This window comes from Mesocricetus auratus, unplaced genomic scaffold, assembly GCF_017639785.1.
Source record: "Mesocricetus auratus isolate SY011 unplaced genomic scaffold, BCM_Maur_2.0 Super-Scaffold_4256, whole genome shotgun sequence".
Classification (NCBI taxonomy): Eukaryota; Metazoa; Chordata; class Mammalia; order Rodentia; family Cricetidae; genus Mesocricetus; species Mesocricetus auratus.
In genome coordinates, this window is record NW_024429182.1 from 22,207,404 (window position 1) to 22,220,702 (window position 13,299).

General features: G+C 42.3%; 1 protein-coding gene across 1 annotated transcript in view; it reads left to right on the forward strand.

The window, feature by feature from the left end:
* Positions 1-2,724: 2,724 nt before the first annotated feature.
* The window catches only part of Noc3l (NOC3 like DNA replication regulator), a 34,005-nt gene continuing 23,430 nt past the window's right edge, over positions 2,725-13,299 (forward strand). Inside the window, exons 1-7 of the mRNA XM_040744916.1 lie at positions 2,725-2,892; positions 3,898-4,105; positions 6,319-6,451; positions 8,019-8,176; positions 8,895-8,948; positions 10,540-10,670; positions 13,095-13,256. Of these exons, the coding sequence (XP_040600850.1) occupies positions 2,884-2,892; positions 3,898-4,105; positions 6,319-6,451; positions 8,019-8,176; positions 8,895-8,948; positions 10,540-10,670; positions 13,095-13,256 (855 nt within the window). The 5' untranslated portion in view covers positions 2,725-2,883. The remainder of the gene's footprint in view (positions 2,893-3,897; positions 4,106-6,318; positions 6,452-8,018; positions 8,177-8,894; positions 8,949-10,539; positions 10,671-13,094; positions 13,257-13,299) is intronic.

The window sequence follows — 13,299 nt, forward strand, 5'->3', positions numbered from 1 at the left end:
CATATATACACACATACATAAATAAAAAAATAAATTTAAATTTTTCTTTTGGAGAAGACTCTCATTAAGTTGTACAGGCTGACCTTGAACTTGTGACAATCCTGTTTTATATTCTCAAGTAGATATGTGCCCCTACTCTTAGCTACATACCCCCCCCACAGGGTTTCTCTGTGTTGCCCTGGCTGCCTGGAACTCACTCAGTCTAGATATGGCTTCAAACTCATATCTAGAAAAGCTCAGAGTGAGCCAAGAAGACATCAAGCACAAACTAGGCTTAACAGTGGGTTAGCTGAATGGGTGACAAGCTGGAGTGAACAGGATCAGGTAGCTGATTGGACCCTAGTCAGTGGTGGCACTCACCTTTAATCCCAGCACTCAGGAGGCAGAGGCTAGCCAGTCTCTTGAGTTTGATGCCAGCCTGGGTGAGAATGGCCAGGGCTACATAGAGAAACTGCCTGGAAAACAAACAAACAAACAAATGAAGCCAATTAGATTAGGTTCATCTTAGCTTACTTACGTTGGCAGGAATCATTTTTTTTTTAAAACGTGCTTTCAAACAAAAAGCTGTTTGATTTCAAGACAGGAGAGAGTTAACATGGCAACAAATGTTTAAAAATGACTCAAAGATTTTACTTGATTATAAACTTAAGTATAAAACGGGCAAAGAAAAAGATGCAGTTCCTTTAAAAAAGTTAGCGTGATGGGTGGGTGCTAGAGAAATAGCTCAAGGGTCTAGAGTACTTGTTGCTGTTGCAGAGGGCCAGGGTGCAATTCCTAGAGCCCACTTGGTGGCTTACAACCATCCATAACTCTAGTTCTAAGCGATGTGATAGCCTCGCCAGTACCAGTCACACGTTCGGTGTATATACAAACATGTAGGCAAAACACTCATACATATAAAATAAAGTAATCTAAAATAAAATTTAAAAATCTAGCACAGAGCTGGTCATGAGAATAGAGAAGAGGAAGTGGAGACACAGGGTGATGATTTTTCCGGGAAGGAGAAAGACAAAATAGTAATTAAAAGGTGAAAGCATCATTTAAAAAAAGTGAAGAGCTCTATGTAAATAAGCTAACAGGGAAGGAACTACTAGGGAAAGGCAGAGGGAGAAGATAGTTGATGGAAGAGTAAGAAACGTGGAGTTGGTTTTGAATAGAAATGGGGATGCCTCATCTTTGGAACAAGCCAATGAAATGGGAGTAACTGTTATGTTCAGGAAGGAATTCAGGCGCTTGCTAAGAGCGCAGGCTTATGTTTTCAATTTGTGTGATGAAGTAATTCAACAGTGGGACCGGCTCTGCTGTTTCCAAGACAGGGTGTGCAAGGAGAGCGAGAACAAGGAGAAAGTTAGAAGGGAGGGGGAAGACAGTGCCAGATGGAAGGCATTTGTCTGTGGAAAGCAGAAAGGGCTAGCTTCTTTTCAGGCTCTGTAGGACAGCCACACTGTTCATGACCTCAGCGTCCTCTGGACGCCTTTCTGGCTTATCTCACCAGCTCAGGGCTGTGAGGCCAACTGTGTCAGGGTTATGGTCGAGAATGGTCTGCTTAAGTCTGGGCATGGTGGCTCTACTCTGTAATCAGTAGTTGGGAGACTAAACAGGAACTTGTTGAGTTGGGGGTTAGTCAAATAACGTCACCTTTAATAGCCTTAAGTTCAGCTTTATGTGGTTTTCTTTTCAAACATTCTTATTTTTATCTGTATGCATGTGTGGGTGGTTGCCTGAGAAGGGCAGAAGAATCCCTGGAGCTGGAGGTGAAGATGGATGTGGGAGCTGGGAACAGAACTCCGGTCTCCTGGAAGAGCAGCAAGCATGCTTATCTGTTGAACCATTTTTCTAGCCCATTGTCTCCTTTTTTGTTCGTTTTTTGGAGACAGGGTTTTTCTGAGTAGCCCCGTCTTGGAACTAGCTCCGTAGACCAGGCTGGCCTTGAACTCACAGAGATCCACCTGCCTCTGTCTCTGGAGTGCTGGGATTAAAGGCGTGTGCCACCAATGTCCCCCCCTTCCCTTTTAAATGCAGGACAAAGTCTTTGGGAGACAAGTACCTGAAAAACATATTCTTGCAATGTCTATAACTTCCTGTACGAATTAACTATTTGGTCATGATTACTAAGTAGACAACTGTATTTTTATCAAAAGGTTAGCAGAACCCTAATTCTGGAAGTCTCACTAAGCTAGTACTGACTCATATAATGGTTAAAACCAAATCAAAAACAATTCCATAGAAAACCATAGACTTTTTCTTTTGATTGGGTTTACACTGTGTAGACCCCTCGAACTCATAGAGACCCATCTGTCACTGCCTCCAGAGGGCTGGGACTAAAGGCGTGTGCCACCACGTCTAAACTAAGAAACGTGGACTTTCGGTTGGTAGAAGTTGGTGAGAAACCATTCGTCATTTGTAACAAAACCCCAGCGCCTGTGCAGGGGCCAGCTTTATCTAATAAACGAGCTGCTCTCCGCCCTCTAAAAGACCAGGCAGGCGAATACCCGCAACAGAATGAGCCACGAAATGCAGGCGACGGAAAAAGCCAAGCCTTCGCCTCTGTCTTCCCCAGGACTCCAAAGGAACCCGGGCCAGAACCCGTCCTAGTCCACCAGTTGGGCCACCCACTCGCCCCGGGCCACCAGCATCCCGTCTCAGCGAGTCTCAGCCGGGTCAGCCTGCGAGCGCCTGAGCGCGAAACCAGAGCCACCAGGGGGCGCGTCTGCGCCAAGGCCCGCAGACGGAAGTCCCGCCTCCCGTTTCCGGCGGCAGAAAGGTGTAGCGGCTTCCTGTTTGAGAAAGGTTGCGCTTTGGGCACGTGTGTTACTTCCTCCGGCTCCTGCGTCTTCCTCTGTCCCGTGGATCTTAGACGTGGTAGTCCTTGCAGGCGTAAGGATGAAGGCGGTAAGTGCCCTCGGGACTTAGGGTTTCTTGGGTTGACAGGGTCTCTGCTTTCCTTGTCTTTCCCGTAGGTTTCCACTCTGATCATAGGGGGCGGTGGCCCATGTTGGGGCTGTTGGAAGCTCTATGCAGCATCTACTTCGGGTCCTGACCCGGGTTTAGCTTCTTCTCCCGCTGCGCCCAAGCGCGGCCTCAGGGAGCACTAGGTGTGAGGGCAGCAATGAGCCCTGCATCTGGAGGATGTCAGGCTGAAGAGTTTTTTCAGACTGTGTCGAATCCTTTTTTACACAAGAGAAGCAAGTCCAAACTTCTGTGAACCTACTTTAGGAGGCACCGGACCCGGAGAGGACCCTTTTCCCGATAAAGGAGATAGGAAGACTGGTGATTTTCCTAGATGGAGAGGGAGATTTAGAAGTAGTCTTGGGATTTCGATTGTAAAGCAGTTACCAACAAGAGAATTGGAATCCAAAGGGCATAATTCGGTTTTACCTTTATGTTAGGGATCTTCATCAAGTTACATGACTTCTGTAACCTTCACTTCTTAATTTGTTATGTGAGGATTATTTTATATATATATATAATTATATATATATAATTGGGACGTTTGTGTGCTTTGTAAATAATAAAACACGAAGTAAATGTCAGTTGTTCTTGTTAAAGTAGCCTTTTTTTCTTTTGCTCTGTGTTACATTACAAGCGTTAAGCTAACCTTGAATAGCCATTTACCTCAAGATGAGAGATTCATAACGTTTTCCTCTTCAGATCTTACACAATTGAGAGACCAGATTCAGATCACGGGAGAATCCTGTGCTGAGTAACTGATGCCCCAGTGACATTCTGTAGGATTTGATACTGCCATATGTTGGTTTTAGTTCCTATGCAGGATTCATGGTTGGGAGACATCTGAGGAATTGGTCTGATTTAACTTGTAAACTACTTTCCTTAACCTGCTTTAAAGAATAATCTAGACGTCTCAGTTGCAGTGTCCCTTGTGTTGTTGTTTTCTAGAGAAGAAATAAAAAGCAGGTCCCAAGCTTTCGCAAGTTGATAAAAACTAGTAAAGTGAAACTTGAAAACAAACTAAAAAACAAGCAATTTAAACAACAAAGTACTATCAAGAAGTACCGAAAAGAGCAGAGGAAGCTAAGGCAAGCTGTGAAAGATGCTGTGTCTAAAAAACCCATCCCATTGGAGGACCCAAAGAGCAAACGACCAGGTAATGAGAGCCTTCGCTTACCGTAGTTCTCTTTAGTTATTCTAAAGTATTCTCCATGGAGGTGACTTGTTTTCTAGAAACCGTTTGTCCTGTGTTCAGATCTTTGTAAGTCTAGATAAGGATAGAATGCCTTTATGTTTTACTACAGTCAGTATGAGAAAACATTTCCAGTTAGTATGCACTTTGAGAAAGCTAGCTTCTGCTTTTAGTTGGTCTCGACAGCAGGTCTGAAAATGTATTGGCAGACACTCAGAGCAGCTATGTAAACACGCTGTGATCTACGTGTCAGGGCTGTCACTTGCCCACTCATTGAGAGTTAGCCCAGGCGAGAGTGCTTTGCGTTGGTGTGTTCTGCACTGTGTGGCCAATAGGTTCTTCCTGTTCTTATCTTTATTTTTGTTTTTCTAGACAGGTTTCTCTGTATAGTTCTGGCAGACTTGGAGTTTGCTCTGTAGAACAGACTGGCCTCGAACTCACACAGTTCTGTCTGCCTCTGCCTCCTGAATGCTGGGATTATAGGTGTGTACCACCACTGCCCAGCTGGTACTTCATTTTCTAAACTGCTGATTTTCTTTCAGCCTGTACACTTGAGGGGAAATTCAGGTGTACTTGTCTGGGTTATTTTGTAGAACTATTCAAGAACCCCAGATACTCAAAACAGGAAAAGAATATGACCATTTTGAATCAGGCTGGTTCTGTAGCTGATTTAAATAACTATTTGTTTTCTCGATAGCCATCTTATGCTCATAATCTTGACAGTTTGACCCAGTAGTAACCTATTGTAATGGATAAATGGTCATTTGACTAGAAGCCAGGAAAGGTGGGCTTTTCTCTTGATTTTTGTTGCTAGCCATGTGGTCAATCTCCAATCTAGGAAAAATGAATTGGTTGGTTAGATACTTTGAGAGATCTCTTCTGAGTTTTACAACTTGAAAAATGTCATATGCTGTGAGGCAGTGGTGGCACACACCTTTAATTCCAGCACTCTCAGGAGGAAGAGACTGGCAGATCTCTGAGTTCGAGACCAGCCTGGTCTACAGAGTGAGTTACAGGACAGCCAGGGCTACACAGAGAAACCCTGTCTCTGAAAAAAACTGAAAGAAAAAAAAAAGGGAAAGAAAAGCATAATGTGCTAATAGTTCCTTAATAAAAGTAAAAAGAAAAAATTCCATTCTTACAGCTTAGCATCTAAGTTAAGTTGTGAGAGATGGATGAATATAAGGAAAGGATGGCTGCAAACACTGTTAAATTTGATCTGAAGAAAATTGATGTTTGGGGTTTTTTTCTTCCCTTGTTGCCTCACTTTACTATCATAGGAAGGTAGGTCCTTGGATGAAGTGAGGAGGTGAGAGAGTTAGAGGTATAATGATGGAAAAAAAGATGGTCAACGGAGGAGAAAAAGTTGACCAACAGTACACAACTATTTCTGATTTGAGAAATGCAATGTCTTTTAAAGTAGATAGGTTCATTCTGTGCTGTGTTCACATAGCAATAATTATCAGTCTTACTGCTGTTAGGAAGGTTGAGTTTCCTTAGGGAAAACACTAAGATTGTCTTGTTCACAGTTGAATCTTCTGTATTTATAAGAGGGTTTCTGACCTTGGTTATTTTTTTAATATATAATATATATGTGTGAATAAAAAGGTGAATAAAGAGGAACACAGAAAGTGAGTAGAGAAGGAAGTTAGAATGATGTAGGTTGGGGTTTTGATAGTTATGTAGAAAGGAAAGTGCTGAGTGTGTTAGCAGGAGAATGGTTGAAGTATGCCATGCATTGGAAGCAAGGGAGTAAAAGCGGAGCACACTAGTGTGCAGAACAGCAAGTGGTTGAAGAAATACAGGTCTGTATATGTAGTTAGTAAAACAGAACATTGTCCTAAAAATGATACTAGGACAGATGGTTGAGATCAATGCTTGGGACCTGGCCTGTGGAGAGGGCAGCTGAAACGAAGAAGTCACTGGAGATGAGAAGGTTAATGAATTCAGCCGTTGGTTCTCAGATGCGCTGAGACACAGTTCAGTATACAGGGAGACATTGATTTTCAGATTTCAGGAATCGGAGAGACTAAGATGCTAGCCCTTTGCTGGATTCAGAGTATCTCCACATGGAAAAGGATTGCCACCCAGCATGTCAGTAGTGGGAGTACTGGAGGGTGGGGGGTAAGATAGAAAAAATGCAGAATTTTAATACTTTTCCTTTTTTGGTGGAACAGTTAAAGGGTTGGAGAGGGAAGAGGAGGAGGAAGAAGAAGCCCTTCCTTTAGATATGATGGATGAGGATGACATGCAGCTGATGAAGGATTTGGGGCAGAAAGCATCTTTCCTCACAAGAGATCTTTCTTCTAGGTAATATTTCATCCGGATTATAACTTTTTTTTTTTTTTTTTGGTTTTTCGAGACAGGGTTTCTCTATGGCTTTGGAGGCTGTCCTGAAACTCGCTTGGTAGTTCAGGCTGGTCTCAAACTCACAGAGATCCGCCTGCCTCTGCCTCTGCCTCCCGAGTGCTGGGGTTAAAGGCGTGTGCCACCAACGCCAGGCCGGATTATAACTGTTCATATCTGTACGTGTTACCAATGTGGTTCTGAGCATCAGACCCAGGGCCTTGTATGTACTAGACTAGTATTGTTACTGTGTAGCCCAAGATGGACTGTAACTGACGGTCCTCCTGCCTCAGCCTTCAGAATTCTGGGATTATAGGCATGTATCATGTTGCCTGGTTTACAGTAGGTTTTCTGAATGATAGACCTTTAGGTACCAGTGCTGGTTAGTTTTGTTTTTGTTTCTATTTTTGTCAGTTTGACATAAGCTAGAGTAATCTGAGAAGAGGGATCCTCACTTGAAAACATGTTCCATCAGATTGGCTTATAGCAGTGGTTCTCAACCTACCTAATGCTGGGACCCTTTAATACAGTTCCTCATGTTGTGGTGACTGCTCGGGACCTCCAGCTCACTCCTACTAGATCTGGAAAACCCCCTGCCTGTCTCTCTAAACCTCACTATTTCAGAGTCTCTGAACAAAGGAAAGGTACCAAAAAGCCCAGTACCACATTCTTGGTGGCTACTGCAGCTTTCTTCCCTGATGGTTCCAGCTGCCCACGTCCCTGCCTAAAGTGTCCAGCTTTGACCATACTTGGGCACAGACCCAGTTTGTGGCAGACATATCACCATTGGCCTACAACCTATATAATCTCCTTGTTTAGTTAGGGTGGGCTGCTTCTTGGGCCTCAGTCTCTGGGACTGGCTTACTTCGTCAATGAAGAAACATATTATCGGGGAAAGAAAACGTATTAGTGACCCCCAGCCATAAAATTTTTTTGATGCTACTTTATAACTATACTTTTGCTACAGTGATGAATAGTAGTGTAAATATTTTTGGAGGTAGAGTTTTGCCAAAGAGGTTGGAATCTACAGGTTGAGAACCACTGGCTTATAGGCAAGCCTGTGGGACATTTTCTTGATTTATGTTTTGATGTGGAAGGGCCCAGCCCATTGTGCACAGTGTCATCTCTTGGCATGTGGTCCTGGGTATTGTTGGAAAAATTGAACAAGCCAGGAGGAACAAGCCCGTAAGCAGTGCTCCTCCATACCGTCTCCTCCTGCCCTACACAAGGGACTACAATTGTAAGCCGGAACAGACCCTTTCCTCCCCGGGTTGCTTTTGGTCATTGTGGGTTTTTTTTTTTTTTTTTTTTTAAGTTTTTACGAGACAGGGTTTCTCTGTATTGCTTTGGAGGCTGTCGGTCCAGCCCGGCCTCGAACTCACAGAGATCTGCCTGCCTCTGCCTCCCGAGTGCTGGGATTAAAGGCGTGCACCACCACCGCCCTGTGCTTTTGGTCATTGTGTTTATCTCAGCAATAAAGACCTAACTAGAAGAGTACCGTTTAAAACTGAAATTGAACCTTTTTCTGCAGTGAGCCTGTTCATATCAAGAAACGAAAGCATGAGAGTGTGATAGATAAATATGAAAAAATGCCAAGAACCCTGCAAACTGCACCAGAGAAGGAGCTGATTCACCTGCTGCCTATCAAGGATAAAAGTGGCATAATCCCACAGACTAGGGAGAAGCCAGGTGAGTCTAATGGCTGACTTACTAGTTACTTAGATTTTACTATTAGAACACACTTTTTTTCATTCAAAGTTTAGTGTTTGGCGTTCAGTTCTATCTACTGAATAAGAGTAGCTGCCGGGCTGGAAAGATGGCTCAGTGGTTAAGAGCACTGACTGTTCTTCCAGAGGTCCTGAGTTCAATTCCCGGCAACCACATGGTGCCTCACAACCACCCTGAATGAGATCTGGTACCCTCTGTTGGCCTGTAGGCAGAAGGCTATAATAAATAAATAAAAATATTTAAAAAAAAAAAAAAGAGTAGCTGCCATTAGCATATAGCAGACTTACTGATTCTGGCTGGGGCATAGATAGTTCTTTCGAGTATTGGCTGCATTGAAACTGCAACTAGAGCTACAAGGATTAGATGATTATCTCTTCAAAGATTGAGGGGGGGATGGCACAGAGGTAGAGACAGAAAAAAAGTGAAAATGTGTTTGTGAAATAAAACAGAAAAAGGCAAAAGTCAAAGACATTATTGTGATTAAGAGCAAAGCATATACCCAGGAAACTCCATCTAAGCAAAAACTAAATTCTGCCAGCTTCCAGGGATTTTGGTGTGGTCCCTTACTCAGAGTGATGGCTATGCTACGATCTGTGGTAACCACTGCTCTGTTGTTTCTTCTCTGTTTTGTTTACCACTTAATGTTATCACAACTTTAATATGTAAATCTGTCCAATAGTCACGGACGTCCAGCAGGAAGAAGAGGATGAAGAAGAGCTGGAAGTTGAGGAAGGTAAGAAGACAGACATGTAGTACTTGACAGACAGTTGATTGGGAAGGTGGTCTTTTGCATGGTGAGTGTAGTTATTTTAGGCAGTGTACCTAAGGGGAGTCATGGAGCACTGCTCCTTTAAAGGTCATTTTCCACATTTGAAAGTCTCACCTTGTGAAATTTGATAACACTTTATTATGAAAAATGTGAACAATTTTCATTGGTGAGGCAAACATGAAGAATTTTAATTGTTACTGTTTTGAATCCTTCTAATTATAAGAACAGGACCTACTTATAAAAACGATTACTTTTTAAAACAGCAAAATTGATTTTGTGATATACAATCTTTTTTTAAAGGACAATTATGCTTAGTATATCTCTTTTTCAGATACTGAGATGTGGGTTTTTAGCATTTAAAATGAATTTTTGCTGTTTATTTAAGTTTTTAAAATGATATTTTTCTTGTGTATGTGTACATGTGGAGATCAGAGGACAGGCCTGCTCCTTCTACCCGTTCACTGTCCCCCACCCTTGTTCTTTTTTTATTTTTTATTTTTAGACTAGGTCTCAAACGCTCAGATTGACTGGGAACTTACTGTCTAACCCAGGATGGCCTTAAACTCACGGCAGTCCTGCCTCAGCCTGCCAAATGCCAGGATTACAGGTGTGAGCTACCATACCCAGAAGAATGGCTTTAACTAATAAAAATTAGCCTGGAAATAAATTTTATTTTAATTTAGCAGGCCTCATTAAAAATGCATGTGACATTATAAATCAACTGTTGTATTTAGCTGGTTTCAGTCATTTATCAGATGCTCATCACAGGTTATGCTTGTGTGTGTTTATTATCTACTTTCCTATGTCTCTGTCTCTGTCTCTCTCTCTCTCTCCCTCCCTCTCTCTCTCTCTATCTACTCCCCCATCGGTATTTTGTACCTTAAGAAAATACTAAGTCAAGAGCGTTTTTTTTTTGCTTTGTTTTGTTTTGTTTTTTGTTTTACGAGACAGGGTTTCTCTGTATTGTTTTGGAGGCTGTCTGACCAGCCCGGCCTCGAACTCACAGAGATCCGCCTGCCTCTGCCTCCCGAGTGCTGGGATTAAAGGCGTGCGCCACCACTGCCCAGCTCAAGAGCATTTCTTTAGCTAATGAAGTCATGGGCTTGTTCGTATAATATTTAAGAATTTGAGTTTAGGCCAGGCAGTGGTGGCACACATCTTTAATCACAGAGGGAAGCAGAGGCCAGTGAATCTCTGAGTTAGAGGCCAGTGTGGTCTATAGAGTGAGTTCCAGGACAGCCAGGGCCACACAGGGAAACTCTGTCTCAAAAAACAACAACAACAGAAGAAGAAGGAATTTGAGGTCTGTTATGTTTTGAATTTAAAGTTAGCCAAGCTACTTTTTTTGCTGTAGTTTTTGCATGTGCACGATGACGTCACGTGTTCCGTAGTAGACTGGTGGCACCTGTTTTACATGATTGTGAAGAGGGTGATGCACAGCAAGAAACACAGATTTTTGCTCTCATCATCGATACTATTTTATGTGAAAAGTATGCATTTCTTAGATCTATGTAAATAAAGGAACATTTGAGAAGAAAAACTCAATTTCTTTCAGAGGTCGTTGAAAACCCCATTCAAGAGCTCTCCATAGAAGAACATTTAATTGTGAGAAAGAAGAAACTACAGGAAAAGAAGATACAGATTGCAACCTTGGCGTCTGCCATACTATCAGATCCGGAAAGCAATGTGAGTGGTATTAATTATGTATAATCCACAGTGTGTTAAAGAGCTCTAGTTTCCTTTAGGTGTACACAAAACGGAAAAGAATTAACTAAACAGGCTGGAGTGAAATAAAAGAGTAGATGGAATCTTAGCTTCATCCTGCATCTCAGCTTCGTTTCTTTATGAGTTTAAAAAAGCCGCTTAGATTCTGAGGTTTGTTTTTCTCATTTGCAAACAAAGGTAGAGGACTTACTTTGGCAACTCTGAAACTCTGAGGGTGGTAAGTATCTAAAAGAAAAGAATTTTCTTTTTTTTTTCTGAGACAGGATTTCTCTGTGGTTTTGGAGGCTGTCCTGAATTATCTCTTGTAAACCAAGGTGGTCTCGAACTCACAGAGATCCTTCTGCCTCTGCCTCCTGAGTGCTGGGATTAAAGACATGTGATGCCTTTCCCCGGCAGTAAATGTCAGTTTTTTTTTTAAACACTTTTTTATTATATATTTAAATTAGAAACAAGCCTGCTTCCCATGTCAGTCCCAGTTCCGTCTCTCTCTCCCTCCACGCCCACTTCCCCCCCAAGCCTCTACCCAATCCCCACTCCATTCCTCAGGGAGGGTAAGGCCTTCCATGGGGGATCGCTAGAGTCTCATTTCATTCCAGGGAGGACCAAAGTATCAGTTTTTAAAAGGAGTTTATGCTGGGTAGAGATGGTGCATGTCTATCTACAGAGTGAATTCCAGAACAGATAGGACTACATAGAAACCCTGTCTTGGAAGAAAAAGCAAAACACAAAACAAAACAAAACAAAAAACCAACCAAATAAAGGATAAATAAATAAAAGGGCTTACTTTATTATCATTTGTTTGACTCGTGTATACCTGTGAGTATGCCACACAGTGCATGTGATGGTCAGTGAGCGGCTTTCAGGAGTCTGTTCATTCGGTGGATTCTGGAGATTGAATTCAGCTAATCAGGCCTGAATGGCAAATGCCTTTAGTCATTGAGTCTTCTCACTGGCCTGACAATATCTTATGATGTGATTTGATAATGTCTTTATGTCATTTTCCTACAGAAAAATCGGGCCTTCAGAAACTCAAGTAAGAGCAGGGCATGGTGGCACGTGCCATTTCCCAGCATTTGGGAGGTGGAGGTGGGCAGATCTCTGTGATTCGTAGACCTTCGAGGGCTTCTGAGATTTTCTCAGAAACCTTTAGTGAGAACTGAAGATGCCTCAGTGGAGGAGCTACCTGCCCAGCATGCACAAGGCCATGGTTCAACTCCCAGCATCTCCAAATAACTCAAGTGATTCCCCCTCCCCCCATTTTGATTGCCACTTTATTGGGCTCAGGTCTTCTGCTCCAGAGGCTTTATGCCTGTGCCACACAATTTCAAGTTAGCAAAAAGATGAAGGCACGTTTGTCATTGCTGTGGGAAACATCGCTCACATGCTGGAGTACTGTTCTTCACCCACTGTTCTACCTCCAGTAGCAATGGTAATAATTCAAAGCAACTTCTTACTTATTTTTTTCAATACGATTGCTTCACATCTCTGCATCTTTCCAATTTTAGGATATGTGCTGCTGAAGGTAGCACCAACTTTATACTTTTGTATTTTATCATGTGCATAACTTGACTCTATATATGCATATATATTTGCCTTCACTATCAGATAATGAACCTAGAACCTCATGCATGCTGGTCAAGTTCTCTACCACTGAGCTACAACCCCTCAGTGGTTATATTCTTGATTGATTTAGTGTTAGGATTTTTGTGTGTTTGTTTGGTTTTTTGAGACAGGGTTTCTCTGTGTAGCCCTAGCTGTCTTGGAACTCACTCTGTAGAGACCTGCCTCTGGGTACTGAGATTAAAGGCGTGTGCCACTATTGCCCTTCTAAATAATTATTTATTATTATGTGCACATGGGCGTACTTACCATGGTGAACATGGTGAATATGTATAATTCAAACATAGCTCTTAGGAACTAGTTTTCTACCAAGGGTTTCTGGGATAGAAATCACAATCATCAGGCATGCTCTGGAAGTGCTTTTACCTGCTGAGCCATCATGCCAGCCCAACTTTGTTTGTTTGTTTAATTTGGAGATAAAGTCTCACTTTGTAGGTCTGGCTGTTCTGAAACTCATTATGTAGACCAGGTTGACCTTGAACCCACAGAAATCTACCTGCTTCTGCCTCCCAAGTGAGTGCTGATATTAAAGATGTGCACCATCACACTTGGCTGCTCACCTATTTTTAATAGTTTGTACTTGCCTATATAACTAAAGTGTGGTTTCCCTATGACTTTAGTGATGTGTCATTGTTGTTTAATGCAGCTTGGCTCTGTGAGTTGTTAGGTAAATTTCACTTACGATGTCAGATGCAGGGCTGTTGTCTTTTGCTCTAAAATGTTTTGCCATCATTTTTGTAGTCTTATGAATCATTTCTTTAACAGATTAAAAAACTGAAAGAGTTGCGTTCCATGCTGATGGAACAGGACCCAGATGTGGCTGTCACTGTCCGGAAGTTGGTGATAATTTCACTGATGGAGCTATTTAAGGACATCACTCCCTCATATAAAATCCGGCCTCTAACTGAAGCAGAAAAATCTACCAAGGTGATGCTAGATAGAATTATTGTATAAAATAAGCCAAAACTTT